Genomic DNA, 21,190 nt, shown 5'->3' on the forward strand with positions numbered 1-21,190 from the left:
AAAACTCTCGAGATATGGCGAAAAGTAATATCAATATCAAAGTAATATCAACATTAAGGGATTCAAACTTTATATCACTCTCTTGATTAAACTATTGGGACCATGTTTCCCAGAGTGCGGCTACTTCCTATATTTCGGGGGTTAGGAACCCGAATTCGTTGAAAAAATGGTATGTTTATATAGAGAAATTACGTTTTCTGTCTGATTTCGTCACTTAAAATACTACCTGAGCTAATTAATTAGCATATTTAAGATCCCTCCTTTGGATGATTAAGATTAAGTCCTAGAACGAGAAGATCCGATCATTAGATCAAACGTTATTCAGGGTAGTCTATTTATTATTTTTTTAGCATATGTTTCTATAAAATGTCTTTTCATACTAAATCTATGACAGTTTTTACAACTTTGCATTTCAGCAATTTTTTCTTTATCCCCTCCTAGCATTTCCGAGATAGGAACGTTGATTCTGGAGTTTTTCCTCAGGTGGTGCTGTTACTGGTCTTCGGTCTCATCTAACAACGCACAGCCCTTTTACAATACACATAAACTTTCTTTTTTACTATGGCTGCAGGCAGTTAAAAATGTGGATACCGACTTTGGTGGGCACCCTACACATAAAATATTTAAGTTCGAAATTCTACTGAAAAGACCCTTTAAATAGAGATGGCAGATAAAAAAAAGAAGCTGCCCATATATTTTTCACCGTCAAGTCGATGTGATGAATAGAATCTTCGTCTACCATTTCTTGGACGGCGATTTGATTCCTATCCCATGTTAAAGGCTGGTGTTGGATTGTAATTTCTTTAATAGTATCTAAGTTACTCGAAATTCACTCGAACGTGAAGATCTCAACAGTTTCCAAGACAGTTAAGTCCACACATGGTTGGGTTGCATGGTGCGGAGGCCGTTTGATTACTACTACTCTATGCACTCCTATTTAAGTTGACGTAGTGTAGTTAACGTATGCGCCAGTATTGTCTTCGAATCATCATTAAAGATATTGACCGTTGAGAATAGCACATTAGAGTAGTTTTAGTACTATGTTCACAAATTAACCACTTAATAAATTTTTCAATACATTTTATTTTACGATTTTGCTTTTGAGGTTTATTATTTTTGTGGGATGGCCGTCATAGGATTCATAATAAATATACAGACATGAACCGAAAGAATCAAATTAAGCTACATGCGTCAAGATTAAACTAATAAATAAAAAGAGATTGGCGAATCGTATAAAACAGGGAAGCTTTGTTTCCATATCTTTGAACATTATATTGTGTCACGTGTGGACAACATATTAGACTATAAATAAATAATCATAACACTCTGACCTTAAGTTGCAAGTCGGGCAGAATATCAACTGGCGCACGGCCAGACTCTCTCTCCAAACATTGACAAAACTCCCGGCAAAATGAAACTTTTCATGTTTTACAGGAAACTAAGTATCTCGACAACGCCATTTGTACCTTTTAACACTCTCCTTAATCTTAAAGTCAAATCTACGCAGCTGATAACTTACGCGGAGAAGAAAAAAAAAGCACAAAAGGTTAAGTACTTCACGAAAAGAAATAATGAGAAGTCGATAAATTCCAAGCGTCCTCATTTTTTTGAAGGCATATTTAAGAAACATCACAGGTTTACATCACACTTATGTTGGAAGAATTGTATTTCTTTAAAGAAACATATTAATAAAGAAATATGTACTGTTAGAAGATCAATTTGTCTGTTAAATATTTGCTTTCAAAAGGTGTTTCTTTTTAATAAATTTCCAGCTAGTTGTTAATAATTAAATTAATTGAGGAATTTGTAATACCGGCAGTCTGTCAGGCACCAGACATTATTTTGTTTTAAAAATAATCATCAGGTTTTAATTTTTTCCCCGAATGGGAAATAGTGTAATTTATAAATCTTATATCTCTAGTTTCAGATTAGGAGTGGATGTAAATAATAAATCCGCTATGTCTTGTGTTGAAATGTTCTTTCAGAATAATTTTTCGAACTGTTTATTTCTTTTATCCAGACAAAAGATGCTTCACAAAAATAACTATCATGAAGTACTTTTTATTTTAAAAAATATTTATGTTATATTTGAATGAAATATTTTTCTATATATCATACATATAACAATGAGATATCTAAAAAAAATGTTTACTGAACTTATGTAAGAAACGCATTTAAAGTAAGCTATCTACCGTTAGATATTTTAAGTACTTAACATTCAACATAAAAAACCAAAATGTTAATAAACAGAGTGACATATTAATTGCATTTTGACAGAAAATTGATTTATTCAAAGTTTCCTAGTTTTTCTACATATTGCAGTGATATTCTCTTTAAAATATGGTATTGCAATAATTCCATTCAGTATTGATAATTTTAAACAACTTAAAATTTCATGGCTTTTAAAAGGCATCAAACTCACGATTCTGGCTAGTTGTTAATTTCTGTACTGATTTTAAAATAAAATATTACGTATAAATGCTATGGTAAAAAAAATTTGTAAATAATAACAATATTTTACCTATAGGATAAACTGTCCAACGAAATTTTTCCTAAATATCACGTGTTTTTTTTAATATTTAGAGAGATATTACATATCTATCTTTTCTATTAAAATGTTGCAACAAAAAATATTTTCAACAAGACGCGAATTATGTCATCTGACTTTTATGTGGATTGCGGATTATACAAGGTAAGTGCGACTTCCAATTTCATGGCATCAATTAGCGCGGTGTTTACTGGATAGTTTAGTTATTTTTTGTGTTTTGTTAGCAATTTTCAAGAAACCCAACGATTTCAGAAACCTGGTAAACTCCTGAATTCAACAATGGATTAAGAACTGAATATCTCGTAAGTTAATTGGAAAATCTGGCTTTTTGCAAACTACTGATAGCAGGATGCAGGCAGGAATGCGATTGCAGGATTCATTGCGATAAACCTAACAAATGCGGCAGGTTGCAGACAGCCAATGAGCAAGCGTAATGCACTACGTTTCACTTTTTGTAAGGCTTGCAACGGCATTCTTCGGAAAACTTACAAATATAATTTAGAAATAAGGAAATACGGTAGACATTTTATTTTTTCGAAGTGTATTACTGTCATTTATTAAATAAGAATAATTTAATAATTATTCTTAATTAATAATTTAATAAATTAATAATTATAATCTTAATGATGGAAAAATTTAATTTCAACTTTTAATTAAAACTCGGTAATAATGTTGGGTTTAGAGAAAAATAGTAAAATTTTCTTTTTAACTCAAGCAAAGCAAATTCCTTTTTTAAATAAAAATTTCTTTTCCAAATAATCTAGCTTTTACATTTTGCATATTTACAAAATTTTTCAATAACACAGGTTTTTTTAAATTTATTTTTAATTCTTTAATAAATATAGTTACCATATTGAAACATGGTAAAATTCTTACAAAAAATTAACTAACTAAACATAATCAACTAACGATATCTCATAGTTAATTTTCAATCTGAACAAAAACAGAACTTTTTATTTGTTCGATATTTTAAAATTGCTAACACTTTATCATAAAAGTTTTATCCAAATTCAAATAATATTCAAATGAATTTTTCATCTTGAAATTATGCTTTTTTATTTTTTCACAAAGTAACAATTTTTGAAAACAGAATTGTCATTACCTTTAAAAATAAACATCAACGTGTTGTGTTTTTCTTTTTTGATTAATTTTTGTTTGTTCAAAAGTTTAACGTTTAGGAAACATTTATGTTGTGAATCGTAACGAAATAACAAAAAATCAGTTAATACTTTAAAAATATTCTATGACAATAAATAATAGTCTATAAAATTTTTAATGGAATTTCTAATCAGTTATATTGAATTTCATATTTTTAGTTGGAAGTTTAAAAACATAATTTCTTTTTTATTCTTGCATTACACTTACTGGATTTACTTATAAATAAATTTAAACAGTTTGATAAAAGTAAATGCCTTGTCAAATTTTGGATTAAAATGTTATACAGTAAAATGTTATCATTTTTACATTTTGTCTATAATTTCAATTCCTAAATATTTTTTTTCAGATATTTTAATTACGATATTAAGAATGTGCATAAAAAGCAACTACATTGTTGACCTAAATTTATTATCACCCCTTATTTTCCTTGCAAATTTTAAAAATTTCACAACAATTAAAATTTTTTAACCTGAAAGTAAAAAAAATCAAAATTTATACAGTTTTATTATTTTTTAAACACTTTTTATACAAAAAATGAAAATTAATAAGGAATTTGACAATTAAACCGTTAAATTATTCAAAAATTATGAATATTAAATATAAATAGCAGTTAAATTATTTTTTCTAGCCTCTGTGTTTCAGATCCCTATAATCATAGATACAAGATAATACAAATATCGATGCATAAGTGCTGTAGTTTTTCGATAAAAATGTTTTTTTAAACTTAAAAAGGACAACACAAGCAAATTTTTTAAAAACTAAATTTTTAAAGAAAAAAAAAATTATTTGACATTTTTAAAACATTTTGTTGGGTTTGCTAATTTTCGAGCCAAGCAAATATAACCCATAACCACTGAAAAAAATATGGTGAAAACTTACAGAATATGGTAAAATTCATAGCGTTCTATGGGAACATCAAAAAATTTGGTAACTTTAAAAGTTACCAAATTTTTACCAAGAAGCCAAGAAGCACTGTGTACCAAGAAGCGGTTTGGTAAAGAGTTTGATAAAATTAACAATAAAATATGGTTCTATAATATGGGATAAAATTTGGTAAATGTGGTTATATTTAGTAATTTTATCCTGATAATTTAGAGCTAGGAATAAAAATCGTTTATTCGGTTAAGTTCACTTTCCAATTTTGTATTTTTTACTAAACGTGTAGTAAAAAGAACAATAATTTAAAAATCCAAAATTTCTGGTAAACCTTTACCATATGAACGAAAAAATTACCAAATGAATGGTTTAGGTACTGCATGTTTTTTTTAAATCGGAAATGTTACCATACAATATGGTAATTTTACCAGAATTTTTTTTATCCTAGTACAATTCATTTACTAAAAAAAGTTAAGCGTGTTTTGTGATAAATGTTAAATAATTTTGCGCAAAATATTTAAAAAAAATATTATTCAAACAAAGCTAAAAAAAAAAAAAAAAAAAAAAAAAAATTCTAAAATATTAAAGAAAAAAGTAACTAAGTAATTCAAAAGGCAAATATTAAAGGGTATTAAAATGCAAATGTAACAGCAAACTTTTGTAAAATGATCGTAGTGCATAATATAATTATTTGGCATTATTCACAGAATACATTTGGAATAAATTCTCAGAAACTAAGAGAGGATCATGAAAAAAAAATCGTAAATCTGAATCAGTTTAAATAAAAGCTTACTAAGAAGGTTTTTGTTAAAAATTTCCTAGAAAAAATTTTTGTCTTTCTATCCCATTAAATAAAGGGAAATTCTTAAAAATAGAGCTTTTTTAAATCTTACTGTGATATTTTGAATTTCTAAAACTATTTCAAAATTGAGAAAAATATGGCATTTGGAATAAAATCCAGTGATTTACTTTTGTTTAAAATTATAAGATTGTTGTGGCTTCTTTAAAGTAAATGCCTATTAGGTAAACAGGTATAAATATAGATAGTGAATAGCTTTTTTTAAAACAAAAACTTTAGTGCTGGAAGTAATAATGCAGAAAATAAACTAACAAAAACAAATATAAATATTAAAAAAAACTATACTATAACAAGTACTTGTATACAAGTATAGTTATCAGTGCAAAGATATAGAATTCTGTATCTTGGCAGTTAATGAGGAATTTTGTTTACAGTCTGTATCGTTTTAAACTACTTTTATTTGTTCTTGTTACGTTGTTTTCTGCGTTTCTTCTTTCTTTCCAGGCTTTTACCTCTCGATAATGTTGCAAGAACAAAAATTTGAAAACTTACATTACTCAGTTCGCTTTTTTAAATAGAAGTAATTTTTATTTTTCATTTTGGTTAATAATTAGATTCAAATTCAAAATGAATAAAAGAAAGATTTATTCACGAAATAAGACAGGTATAACTGCTAATTCATACCTAAATTGAAGATGTAAGAGGATAAAGAATGCGACATTTTTGTGAAGTGTGAAAATTAGGTTCTTTGGTGACAATAAAGGTTTCAATTGCCGAAATCTAAAAATCACAGCGTTGGCACTTTAGGCGTTTTAATTTGCTGACAAAATGCGGGCTTTTTAAAATTACTCGTAGACTGTTAATTGCCAAATGCACTTAGATCACTTTTCCACTTTTAATCACTCAAATACTTTGTTTTCAACCTTTTACCACACATACTTATGACTTATTAAAATAAATGTATGCTGGATATTTAAATAAGACTAAAATAAGATAATTTTTCTGATAAATTTTTTCCCCTCAAAAATGTTACTGAGAACCTTATTTCATTAAGTTCCTCAGACCGGATCGAATGGAAACAATCGTCCAAGGTACGTTTTTCCGGTAAAATGTTTAGTGAAATACAATAGAACATTTTTAAAGTTCCAAAAAACTATCTTAAAACAATAATACAGCAGAAGAGCTTAGTGGAAGAAAGTGCCAAGTGACACTTTGAAAAAGCAAGAAAGAAACATTTTATATTAACCTATAAGACCTATTTTCAGTTTAAGAACATGTTTTAGAATATTTACAATGGAAAAATAATAGCGTTTTCGTTATGATGAAAAGAATGACGGTTTTCAATGAAAAAATGTGTTCTTTTCAACAGATCCCAGTTTTTACTATATTTTCCAAAGTTTACTAAAATGTTACTATGTACGAAAGCACTCATATACGAAACTTTATTCTTACTAAAAACGTAAAAATATTTTTATCATATTTTTATTTTTTCCCTTTCTTGTAAAAGTTCTGAGAAATCTAATTTTGTAAACTAAGCTTAAAAACGTAAAAATATTTTTATCCTATTTCTATTTTTTTCCTTTCTTGTAAAAGTTCTGAGAAATCTAATTTTGTAAACTAAACTAAAAAACGTAAAAATATTTTGATCATATTTCTTTTCCCCTTTCTTGTAAAAGTTCTGAGAAATCTAATTTTGTAAACTAAAGTAAAAAACGTAAAAATATTTTTATCACATTTTTTATTTTTTTCCTTTCTTGTAAAAGTTCTGAGAAATCTAATTTTGTAAGCTAAACTAAAAATATTTTTATCATATTTTTATGTTTTCCCTTTCTTGTAAAAGTTCTGAGAAATCTAATTTTGTAAACTAAACTAGAGTTTATCTAATTCAAAATAAATAAATTAATTAATTAAAGTAAAACATAACTTACAAAAACAGGTTTACTACCAAAAGTAATAAATTTAAAATAACTGAAAATAAGTTCCATAACAAATAAAAAAATAAAAGCTTAAAAGTGTAAACATCTGAAAATTAATACATCATATCATAATTAATTAACTAAATTAACTGAAAACAACTTGCTTACGCATCTTTAGACATTATTTTTATTTCCCAAATTAAACAAGATGCAAGAATATTAAGTGAGTTACTTGCAACAATAATTAAAATGTCATGATTCAATTCTGTAAAGGAAGGTTACAAGGGGCGAACAATTGCTTTAGGGAGAATAGAGGTCTTAAGTTCGATGAAATGTGGTAATTGGTGGAACAGTTGGTTCAATTATTGAAATTTCAATCTGGATAGCACACATTATTTATTCCATTGCCTGATTCCTTAACTAGTTTGAGTGAATGGATTACAACTATAAACAATTATTTTCTCCCGTTTGCGCCAAGTTTTAGCGATATTGCATTTGCGAATTCATGAGGTTGGAGTTGGAAGATTAATGAAACAGAGAACAGGATTTGGAAACTCAAAATCCATTGTATTATAAACATGCAATTTAGCATGTAATAAGTTGAATAATTTTTGATTAAAATAATTTGAGTGTATTTGTTAAATCAAAATACATAAAAAGCATCGAAATAATGTCATATCAGAATCATTTCCTCGGTAGTTTGTGAAATATTTCAGAAATCTAGTTTTGCTTTCAACAATATTTTATAAATAACACAATCAGGAGCAAGCTTTCTAAATGATGAGTTTTATAAAGTTAAAAGACGTTATGGAAACGTTAATTTAATTCATTGCATTTGGAACAATTCTATCATTTCAGTATTATAATCTCAAAACTATTTCTCAACCGAGTTATTTTATAGGAAATATTTTTTTTAATAGTTTATTTCAATTGCATGCTTCATATTTTTTAAATATCTTATTTCTCAACCGAGTTATTTTATAGGAAATATTTCTTTCAATAGTTTATTTCAATTACATGCTTCATATTTTTTAAATATCTTTTTCTTTCATTTTCTATTACATTAAGATATCCATAACTGAAAATAAATAAGTAAAGTAGTTGAAAATAATGAGAAGTTACCATAGGCTCGTCGGTGTTCTTCTGAAATTGGACTAGCCTGACCCTTGTGACGTTTTCCATGTCTGAATCTTCTGTTCCGGGTGGGTCCGGTTCCGGCCCTCCGTTAAGGTAGAGTGGGATAGGAGGAGGAGATATCCTCAGGGCCTCCTCCCCATACACCTCGTGGGCCACCACGTCCTGCGCTTGTAACAGCGCCTGCAATAAAGCCATCATTATACATAATTTTATTACAGCATTTACAATTAAAAACTAAAAACTGTAAAAAATGAAATGTCAAATAAAAAAATAATGTACATTGTGTTTGAGAAAGACTATAAGTGATACGAAAGAACAGATACATCCAGAATGAGCGCACATGCGAGTAGAATTAGTGACAAGAAATACATAGTTTGTCTAAAGTAAGAACTCCCCTAGCCATTCATCTGGACTCGTGGAGGTGACTATGGTACCGAGGTATAACTATTTCAAGTAGGGGTGTGGGGTCACTGTTTAGAATAAATATTGGTTCGGGAATGCGTGAGAAAGCTAATCTTATTCTCCAGTCTCAGCCCTGGAGTAAAGAGAAGCTACCCTCCCTTAAATGTGTTATTCTTGTTTCCATAGCAGATGACGGCCTCAGACTTTGTAGCGGGGGGGGGAGTTCTTACTGTAGACAAACTATAGCATACTTTTGTCGTGGACAGCGTCTGCTTATGTATCGAGTAACAACTCAAAGGTGTTTTAATCGCTTCAGCATTGCACCCCCTATCTTAAATCCAGCTAGAAGGGACAAGACAGCGTCCAGTCATAACGCTTTCTATCTAATTTACTGGTACATAACATCTCTACACCGTAAAAATTCCGGATCATACTACCATAAAAAGTACAGGCCCCCAGGCGACTGAATCCGTAGAATTCATTTTACCGATAAATTCATTTTTACTGTAAAATTTTGTTCCGCAATTTTCACAGCAATATTTATTTAAGTACGGCGATTCAATAATTTTACTGTAAATATTACTATAATATTACGGTATATCGTACTTTTTTGTTCCGTAAAACTTTAAGGTAAGAATGGGTTTTAAGGTAAAAAGTACTGACATTCTGAGTGCTGATACTTTCTACCGTAATTTGATACGGATTTTTTCTTTTTTACAGTGTAGTCGAGGCACTTTTGCTCTAGTTTAAGAGACTGAGCATACTCTATTCATAACTCAGCATCTGTTGAAATTGAACAGAGTCAACTTTATGAATAGTGAATATCAGTTATCAGAATATTATATATCAAGTTTTTATGTATCAACAGCGTCCGATCAATAGGTAACAATTAAAATTTTAAGTTATGAATTTCTGGACAGGTAAGAAAATTCGAGAGAATGTTTCTCTTCTATGCCTTCTTTCTCTCTGCAATAAGAAAGGGAAATTGGCTTTATTATGAGGAGAAGAATACAGGTAGGAATTTGATTCCTACGTGTATGACCGTCTGAAGGTTTCTACTGTAAATGTACTGTACTGTTCAAGAATACTATAAAGTACAACAATAATATGTAATAATACTATATAAATTACTATATATAATATAATACTATACTGTACTGTTAAAGAATACTGTATATAAAGTACTGTAACACTATATAATAATACTATATAAAGTACTATATATAATATAATAGTACTACATATAGTACTACATATAATATAATACTATAAATAATATAGTACTATCTATAATATAATACTATATTAAGTACTATATTACTATATACTACAAACCGTTCGTTTTGGCACTTACTACATTTACAAGAATCAGTCTTAAATTATAAATTTACATTTTTCTTCCTAAAATGATGAAGAGTTTTGCAATTTAAATAGTAAATCTAATATTTTTAACGCTTATTGCAGAAGATTTCTTTTTGTAATAGTAAAACTCATGCTTTAATACTTTAATTTCTGGTTTAATAAATTAATTTAAATGGTTTTAACCACTGCGATACATAATTCATGTAGACATTTTAAAGTGCTGGGATTACTTAAAAAATCTGTTTTGTATCATGTCACTGGAAAATCTTCTCTCAAAATGTTTATAAATTGGCAGAAATGAAATAAGATGATTATTTTGATTGGCTCACAAATAAAGTCAATAAAAATTGCAAAAATGTCAAATTAATTAAAAACAAATATCTGAATTTAATTTAGTTACTATAAACTTTCAAAATTATAATATGTATGTATTTAAAAAGTATTGATGAAAAGTGCAATATTAAAAACTGACAAAATATAGTTTATTACAAAACTCAAACAATTTTTCTATCGAAATAACATTAAATAAATAAAACAGCATTTTGCTTTCGACCAAAGAAATAAAATTGCATTTAGTTGAAAAAAAAACAAACAAACATTGGCAAGCAATATAAAATGACTTAAAGGCAATATGCTGTTTCCCCGAGGAATTACAAAAGATGAAAAAAAAAAAATCAATAAAACATCTAGAGATATCTAAAATAAAATGAACATCGGAATCGTTTTTCAATATGAGGTAATTCATGGTACATATCTATCATTTTACAAGGGTAGGAATTTCGGACAAAACTTACATTTTTTTTCTATAAGCAGATATAAAGATCTATTGAGATAAAGAAGATACAAAATGGATATGCTTTCTAAACTAAAAAAAAAGAAATAAGTATGCTCCAGACAAATTGAATTGGATGATACAGTTCGAATACATAAAGATAATTCCCTTTGAAAGTGAAATTCGCAATTGTGAGCCATAAAAGATGAAATGAAAAAAGGTTGGCTGAGTTTTTTCAATCATTACAAACTTTGTTCTTTTTATTAAAGCAAGAAATTATTCGGGTATTTCTTAGAGGGCATTCAGATTTCCCTTGGGGTTACACGCTATGTTCACAGAAAGTTGCTTCCCTTCTAAACCAATTAAGATTGCGATATAAAGAAATAGAGAGGAAAATTTTTGTTTTATAATATGCAAAGGAAGGTAACTCTAAATATATCCGTTTAAATGTTGTATCAGATATCTATCCAATAAATGTTTTCTGATTAACATAAATAAAAATTTAGGATATATATATATATATATATATATATATATATATATATATATATATATATATATATATATATATATATATATATATATAAATATATATAAATATATATATATATATATATATATATATATATATATATATATATATATATATATATATATATATATATATAAATATATATATATATATATATATATATATATATATATATATATATATATATATATAAATATATATATATATATATATATATATATATATATATATATATATATATATATATATATATATATATATATATATATATATATATATTAGCTAAAATATTAAGAAAATATGGAAAATAATAAAAAATAATGACAAGAGAAGAAAACTATTAAAAATATTTTTCAAAAGTATTTAAAAAAATATAATTTTTGATTATCGAAAAAAAAATTAAAATCTGGAAAACAAAACAAAGAAAATATATAATCTCTTCATCAGCCCACACGATAATATCCGCAAAAAGGAGTGCTTAATCGTGTGGGCTGATGAAGAGATTATATATTTTCTTTGTTTTGTTTTCCAGATTTTTTTCGACAATCAAAAATTATATATTTTTTTTTACACATTTTTGAAGAATATTTTTAATAATTTTCTTCTCTTGTCATTATTTTGTATTATTTTTCATATTTTCTTAATATTTAAGCTTATTTTATGAGTTCTATATACTTGCAGCTTATATGCAGTTAATAAAATTTATTAATTTTCTTCGTTTTTCTCTTTGTTTTTATTGCGCTATATATATATATATATATATATATATATATATATATATATATATATATATATATATATATATATATATATATATATATATATATATATATATATATATATATATATATATTGTTATTTTTATATTTATTGTTATTCTCATAAAAAATTTTTTTGAGTGCTCCTCACACTATTGTATTAATATATTTTGCTTTGACTTTATTGATACAATATCAGAAAGCACTCTGTTTTGCGGATATAATCATGTGGGCTGAAGAAAAGATTATATCTTTTTTTTCCGGTTTTTTAAATAAAATTTCATTCTTTTTTTTTATATATATAAACTGTTGTTTGTTATTTTTTTACTTATTATTCCCTCCCCCCTCTTTTTTTCATATGTCTATAATTTTTCTTTGTTTTATTCTTCATTTTGAACTTATCTAATAAGTTCTGTTTACTTGCAGCTTAAGCGCAATAAATGAAACTCATTGTTTTTCTTAACTTTCTTCGTGTTTTCTTGTATTTATTTATGTATTTTATGTATTATATATATATATATATATATATATATATATATATATATATATATATATATATATATATATATATATATATATATATATATATATATATATATATATATATATATATATATATATATATATATATATATATATATATATATATATATATATATTTCAATCATTAAAATATGATTGATGCTTGTATTTTAAAACATGATGGTGATAATCAGATGGACAAAAGTGATAGCTAAAATATGTGCATGGTAAATGTAATATAGTTGTTTGACTTTAGTTCTAGAACATCTAATTTAAATTGAGCACAGAGAAATATAAAAAGTTCCTGCACTATTGTCAAAGCGTGTGAGAAAAAAATAAATTTTTTATTTCCGAGTGTGAGAGAATGGCAACGTTCTTGTTTTAAAGTCCACAACGCCTCTCTGTGGCAGCAAACTAAACTACTTCATGGACGATGAGTTTGTCGTTTGTTTTATCTGTGTCAAAAGATTTTGGGGAATGATCTTAAATGTCTTGGTATTAATTTTAGTTTATTTCTATAAAATGTTTAAATGCTTTTCTTTTTAAATCTTAAGCGTTAGTGAAGACAGAATATATATATATTTTTTCTTAGCACCCAAAGTAAATATATATAAAGCTTTTATATTTTTCTGTTTATGGTAGAATTCATCATAAAACAGAGTTAAATAAAAAGTTAAAAACAGGATCAACTATATTCATGACAGATAGACTAAATTGTAGAATTTAGTCCACAATCTATTGTCTATGTCTACTCTTCAAGTATACGGCATCAATTAAATTTGTCGTATTAAAATTAATAAGGGTCTCTACTGTAATTATGACGTTAAGGAACTTTCTGAAATTGAAATGTGTTTATAAATGCTTACAGTAATACTTCAATAGGTATTTTATTTTATAACCGTCGTTGACCAGTCGACTCAATTTTGGGTTTTCGACTACTAATGTTCAACTCCGTAGCCTCGTAATTTTGAACCCAATCTAGAAGACAAGGGAATTTCAGGATCAAGCATTGGGAAAAATTTGACTTCGTAGAGGACTTTTTGATGGAACTAACCCGCATTTGAGTTACTTGGAGCGGAAAACCTGGAAATCCTAACATGGTTAGCCTGACCGCAATGGGACTCTAACCCATGATCGGTCTACCACTGAGGATATTTTACGTCAATGTTGTTGGTCGTTGAGAGCAAGGAGCAGAATTCTTATTGACCAGCCACTTCTCGGATTCAAACATGGGTCACATCATTGATAGGCAAACGTGTTATCTCCTGAGCAACCACGACTATTATCAATGAATTTATGGTTTGAAATATATTCTCAAAAGATTTTTTCTTTGAGATATAAAAATAGGTGAAGGAAGATGTAAAAAAAAGTTGAAAAAATTTAGCGCACCTATATATTTTAAAATTTGAAACGAGAATTAAGAAATTTATCACACGTTGAATTTTTAAAAAAAATATTTTCTATGACCCTAAATATACATTTTTGAAACCGTTCTCTCAAAAGTGTTAAAAAATTCTACGTTCACATTTTTGGTTAAAAAATGTTATAACTTGCTTTCAAAATGTTCAAAATGAATGACAAATATTATAAAGTAGTTTTTTACAGGAAAAAATGGTTTTATAATAATATGGTTAACAATAATATTTTTCAAAAGTAATAAAATAATGTGAAAGTAAATTGTTTCTATTTAAGGGCGAAACCAGGAAAAAAATGACGACTATTTTCTTTAATGACATATCAAAACATTTTTTAAATGAATTATTCCGTTATAATATCTACGTAAATTAGAGAAATTTAATGTTTGAGGAAAACTTGGATATTTAAGAATTCGTTTGAAAAAAGTTGCCTAATAGCTACTTTCTTTACTTGCTAAATCAATTCACTTTCTGATATTTTTTAAAATATTAGATATTTCATCGAATTTACTTGTAATTTGATTCCAATTGTAAAGATTCAAAACAAATTTCTCATATAATAAATATGAACTAGCCAAGTCATTAAATAACAAATAATTAAATCAATGAATAATCTAAACGGTATCGAACGGTATGAATTCGTTGAAATATTAGATATTTCAACGAATTTACTTGTAATTTGACTCCAATTGTAAAGATTCAGAACAAATTTCTCATGTAATAAATATGAACTAGCCAAGTCATTAAATAATAAATAATTAAATCAATGAATAATCTAAACGGTAGAATTTTAAAAGTACTATTCATAATCGTTTACCAGAATTAATCTATTTGGCAAGTGAGGCATTCATATATTGATATACGATATTTTGTAAGTCCTACTACTCCATTTAAAAACCAACATCTTACTTATTTCGTTTTCGTTCCTTATTTATAATATCTTATTTATTTCGTTCTGTCTTATTTATTTTGTTCCTTATTTATAACATCTTATTTATTTCGTTCCTTATTTATAACAAATTATTTATTTCGTTACTTATTTATACTATTTTATTTAATTCGTTTCTTATTTATAACATGGTATATATTTCGTTCCTAATATTTTATTTACTTTCCTCCAGATTTATAACATATTATTTACTTTTTTACTTATTTATAATATCTTACATATTAAATATCTATAATATATTATTTATTTCGTTCCTTACTTATAACATATCATTTCTTTCTTTACTTATTTATAATGTCTTATTTATTTCATTCCTTATTTATAACGTATAATTTATTTTGTTCTTTATTTATAATATCTTATTTATTTCGTTCCTCATTTTTGACATATTATTTACTTCCTTCCTTATTTATAATATCTTATTTATTTTGTTTCTTTTTTATAACATATTTATTTCGTTTCTTATTAATAATATATTATTTATTTCGCTCCTTATTATTTCATTTATTTCGTTTCTTATTTATAAGTTCTTATTTATTTTATTCCTTATTTATAACATCTTATTTATTTCATTCTTTATTTATAACATCTTATTTACTTTGTTATCCACTTAAAAATTATCATTTTATTAAATGCGAAGACAGTAAGAAAATAAACACCAAAATATTTATTTCTTTTTGCTCAAGGAACAAACAAATAAATTTGTAACCTAAGAATTTTCACTACGCAAACTACAAAACCAAATCAGTTTCTAGAATTTATACAAAAAAGCAAATAACGCACAACGCCAGTCCAAATTTAATATTAACTACGCCACTAATTTTCCCTTACGTGCGCCTTCTTTCATCAATCACTCATCAGTAATGACTCCCACGGGAACTATAATTCACACCGAGGAGAAATATATCCCTGATGCGCGAAACCCAGTCAAAAACTAATTTGTGTTAGAAAGTGAGTTTACAAAAGAAATATGCAAATAAGATGCAGGCGAAATGCAGACATCAGTGCCAGCGAACAATCTGCTGTAATGATGTTATTGAGATTGTAATGAATGGCGATACAAAACCGAGCGAGGAGAGCAGTTAGCCAAGAAAACGTTAAGTTGGCGAGCATTCATCACGGAAGTCTGGATGGTTGCCGCATCTATTAGAATACAAAAGGAGTTGCTACAATAGTTGTCAGGCGAATGTTATCATTTTCCATGACGGTGCATTTATGTAAAACTATTGGTCACAATTTGACTCGGGGAGCAATTCGTGGCGGAAAAGGGTTTAGTTATCCAATATATAAATTTCTAGATAGAGTGAAGTTAGAATGTGAGGTCTGCATCATATGAATGCAGAGCATTTGTTGAGAAAATGTATTTTTATCTTCACTGTTTATTTTATTATAATAATTTAAAGGAGATAAAAAAATTTTTTATTAAACAATACGTAAAAAATTATTTTCGAGAAATTATGAAGAAGGTCTATTTGAAATAGATTAGAGTAGACTCTAATCTATAGTTCTGCTGACTTTTTAATTAAAAGAAAATGTTTATTTCTGAATAATTTAGAGCGTAGTTTGGATAAAGGAGAGTAAAATTAAAACAGGTTTCGAACATTTTCGTTCAATATTGAGTGTTCACTTAGAGTGAAGTTTGTAATAGCAATCGAATCAGTGAAATATTTTTATGAATAAAATGCAAGTTTAAAAATTCTTAAACACTTTTAAAATGTCTTATTATAATGTTAAAACAACGTTAAAAAGCACAAATAAAGTCACATGATATTGGTCTGTTTTATGCGACATAATATATAATTGTTCATGTAGTTTTAACATAATTCACAAACAGTGCAAATTTAACCCTTCTTTTATTTGGATTTTACATTATATTATTCAGAGTTTCTTAAATAAATTTCACAACAAGATTTTTCAATGAAGCTAAAATTCCAGAGGAGATTTTATTTCTTAATTAAAGAAATAAATGTTTTTAATAAAGGAGAGGATCATCTTTGAGTATATATGTTAATAAATTTCAAACAAAGCTGAAAAACACAAATGATGTCTCATGAAATAGTTAGTCTGTTTTATGTGGTACTATTTAAGCCTTTCCCGTTGTTTTAACTTTATTTACAAAAAACTCAAACTTAAGCCATTTTCTACTTTTTGGGTGTTACATTACTTATAAGTAATGTAGCATCCAAACAGAAAAAGGTTATCTATAGTTATGTAATTCTGAACTATCATAAGATTTGTAAAAGAAAGGGAAACTCCTGACAAGATTTTATTTTTCAATTGAAGAAATAAATGTTCTTTATTTAGAAAAAGATCATCATTTAGTGTAAGTATGTTAATAAATTTCAAACAAGGCGGAAAAGCACAAATGATGGCACATAAAATAGTTGCCTGATTTTATGCGGCACTACTTATGATTTCTCCCGTTGTTTTAACTTCATTTATCAACAGTACAAACTTAACCCTTTTCTATTTGAATATTACATTATATTATTTAGAAATTCTGAATTAATTATCACAAGATTTTTCAACGAAAAAAAACTCCAGGCGAGATTTTATTCTTTGACTGAAGAAATAGATGTTCTTTATTAAGAAAAGGATAATCATTTAGTATGAGTATGTTAATAAATTCGAAACAACGTGGAAAAGCCCAAATGATGCCACATAAAATAGTGTACTGAGTCAATTTTATATGTCACTATTTAAACTTTTTCACGTTGTTTTAACTTTATTCACAAACTTAACGCTTTTCTATTAGGATGTGACATTACATTATATTGAATTTCTGAACTAACTATCACAAGATTTGTCAAGGGAAGTAAAACTCCAGTCGATATTTTATTCTTTAACTAAAAAAATAGATGTTTTTTATTAAGAAAAGGATAATCATTTAGTATAAGTATGTTAATAAATTCGAAACAACGTGGAAAAGCACAAATGATGCCACATAAAATAGTGGACTGAGTCAATTTTATGTGGCACTATTTAAACTTTTTCACGTTGTTTTAACTTTATTCACAAACTTAACGCTTTTCTATTTGGATGTGACATTACATTATTTTGAATTTCTGAATTAACCGTCACAAAATTGTCAAGGGAAGTAAAACTCCAGGCAATATTTTATTCTTTAACTGAAAAAATAGATGTTCTTTATTAAGAAAAGGATAATCATTTAGTATAAGTATGCTAATAAATTCGAAACAACGTGGAAAAGCACAAATGATGCCACATAAAATAATGGACTGAATCAATTTTATGTGTCACAATTTAAACTTTTTCACGTTGTTTTAACTTTATTCACAAACTTAACGCTTTTCTATTAGGATGTGACATTACATTATATTGCATTTCTGAACTAACCGTCACAAGATTTGTCAAAAAAAATAAAAAAAATAAAATTGCAGACGAGATTTTATTTCTTAATTGGAGAAATAAATGTTCTTTATTCGTTAAGGATCATCATTGAGTATAAGTATCGATGAAAAGGAAAGATATCGGAAAGAGTTCATATCACACAAGAGAGTCTTTTATTTTATAGAGAAGGGGTCTTGATCACCACCAATGAGAGGACAAAGAAATCCATTGACGGAATTATTTCAACCTCCCGTTAAGGTTGCTCGTTCTCTTTTATGGTTCAAGTATCTACTCCAAAAGTGGAGGACTTTTTATTGGTAGTAAGAGAAGAACCTTATTCTTTAACTGCGTTACACGGAAGCTTTCCTTTACAGTTTTGCTCGGTATTTTTAGTTTTAAATTTCCTCGGACGTCCATTCTTGTTACATAAAACATGAAATAAAACTGTGCGAGGAAGAGAAGAAACTCTAGCAAAGTTTAACTATTTTTGGTTTGCATATAAACATAAAAATCACTCTCAGATGAAAAAAAAAAGTTAATTACTATACTTGTTATCAAGTTTATTTGCTTCATTCTAATATTCAAGTTGTACAATTTGACATAAAGTACTAAATCTGAAGAATAGTTTGTATAGAAAAAAATTGATGTATCGGCGTATACAGGGAGTATGATTTTAAATGCTTTGTAAACGTTTTGCCCACTTTACCGCGTTTGAAAATTTTTAATTTTAAAACTTTCTATTGTTGAAAAGAGGAATATAAATTTATTTGTTTTTTGAGTTACAGACTTATTTTAATTTACTTGGAAAGCACAGTTGTAAGCGGCGATGGTTATATGGGTAAAGCACTGAACTACCATTGCTTTGCTAAAAGACTGGGGTTCGATCCCCAGTGGCAGTCTGAAGCCTACCCAACTTCAGATCTATGGGTACCAGCCTATCTGGTAAGTAAAGGTGGCTTGTACAAAATGCTGATCTCATTGCTACAACCATGTCGTTGATTACGAAATTGTGGAGCCTTAACCTCCATGAACCCCCTGGCCTACAACAGGCTGTTAAAAGAATTTTTTACTTAAAGTACAAGGATGTTTGAATACAAGTTTAAAAAAAACAAAACAAGGTTAATAAGCAAACGCAAAAAATGTGATTTCGTGTATCTTTTGAGTTTGTATAGAGAATAAAGGAAGTTGAAGTAGATGAAATAAAGGAATACAGGATGTTTTGTAGTCAGCAATTTTAATATATACTTTTAGAATTATGGTCAAAAATTAAGATGAGGATGTCAAAGTATTCAAATTAGGATTTACAAATTCATATTTTAATATATAATTTATATATTTATATAGTTAAAAATAAACCTATAAAAATTTAATGAATCACTTCTGAAGAAAGAAAGGCCTATTTCATTGCTCAAAAAACAGAGAGGAACGGAAAAGAGGTTACTTTAAGACACATCCAAGCGTTATCAGGCAATCAAACTGCTTTTAATGTTTTTCAACCAGCCTTTCTTACTAGTGATTCGACAAACTGCGACAGCGTTTTCGTTCCTTTCTCGCTTAAATATTCATTCGCGACCCTAAATGTGCATACTTTTTGCTTTTATTTTATCTAAAAACATATTAAGGTTGATTATTAATATGAATATGGAACACACTGTCTATTTGGCATTAGAAAATATAATTTATTCTGAATAATAACGGAAATATAATAATTTTAAAAATATGCCGTATCTTATTCTGTGCTGAAAAAGGCTTAACTAAATACCAGCATCTATCAAATCTGAAATAAGGAATAAAATATTTGAATATAATCTGTAGTTGAAACAGACTCGAATTCCCTCGTGAATTGCGATGCTTTATATTAAATCCATTCTCTTTCTATCTAATCAAAGTATATTCAGGTGGAATAGAGCGATTCATATGAAGTACAGAATCAAGATAAACTGATTACAGTGGAAACGCAAATTACCGGTATCATTTAAATGTCATTTTGTTTCCTCGTAACCTCAAATTTAATAATATGAATTGAATAAAAGTTTAGTTATCTAAATAAGCAATGAATTACATTTCAATTCAAATGAGATGACTGCTACAGCTACAAAACTGAATTAAGGATTTCTAAGGGAAAAAAATGTTTTTTAAATATTTAATAAAATAAGGGAAAAAATATTTACAAAAAAATAAGGAAATAAACAAGGGAAAAAATATTTACAAAATATTTTTTTTAAAAATAGAAATAAACTTTTTTCAACGTATTTCAAATTTCGATAACAAACTTACTCTTTAAAGTGATATTATTCGAATGTGGAATTTTTAACAACTACGCGCAGTGGCAGAATGTACTGATTTAGAATTTGCCTATTTGAATAATAGCGGCCTTTGACTAAATTGATACATCTACTGTGCAATATACACGTATATACAAGATAATTATAAAACAATTTTTCTGGCGCATGACCTCCTAACGGATGTACTGTTGTCTAAGCATTCAAATAACAACTCAAATTCTTTTTCCCCCCATCGATTTTTGTAATTAAAAGTAAAAAACTTAAAATAGTTGTTGTAGTTCATTTACGTCACACTAGAGCTGCACAATGGGCTATTGGAGATGGTCTGGGAAACATCCTTGAGGATGATCAGAAGACATGCCATCGCAATTTTGATCCTCTGCAGAGGGGATGGCACCCCCATTTCGG

The 21,190-nt window shown here is 27.2% G+C and overlaps 1 protein-coding gene across 1 annotated transcript in view; it reads right to left on the reverse strand.

The window, feature by feature from the left end:
- Window positions 1-21,190, reverse strand: part of LOC107447019 (peripheral plasma membrane protein CASK) — a 622,119-nt gene that overhangs the window by 32,266 nt on the left and 568,663 nt on the right. The window contains 1 exon segment of the mRNA XM_071178929.2: window positions 8,420-8,614. Coding sequence (XP_071035030.2) covers window positions 8,420-8,614 — 195 coding nt within the window.

Source organism: Parasteatoda tepidariorum, chromosome 3 (genome assembly GCF_982258835.1).
Source record: "Parasteatoda tepidariorum strain Cologne lab strain chromosome 3, Ptep-v5.0, whole genome shotgun sequence".
Classification (NCBI taxonomy): domain Eukaryota; kingdom Metazoa; phylum Arthropoda; class Arachnida; order Araneae; family Theridiidae; genus Parasteatoda; species Parasteatoda tepidariorum.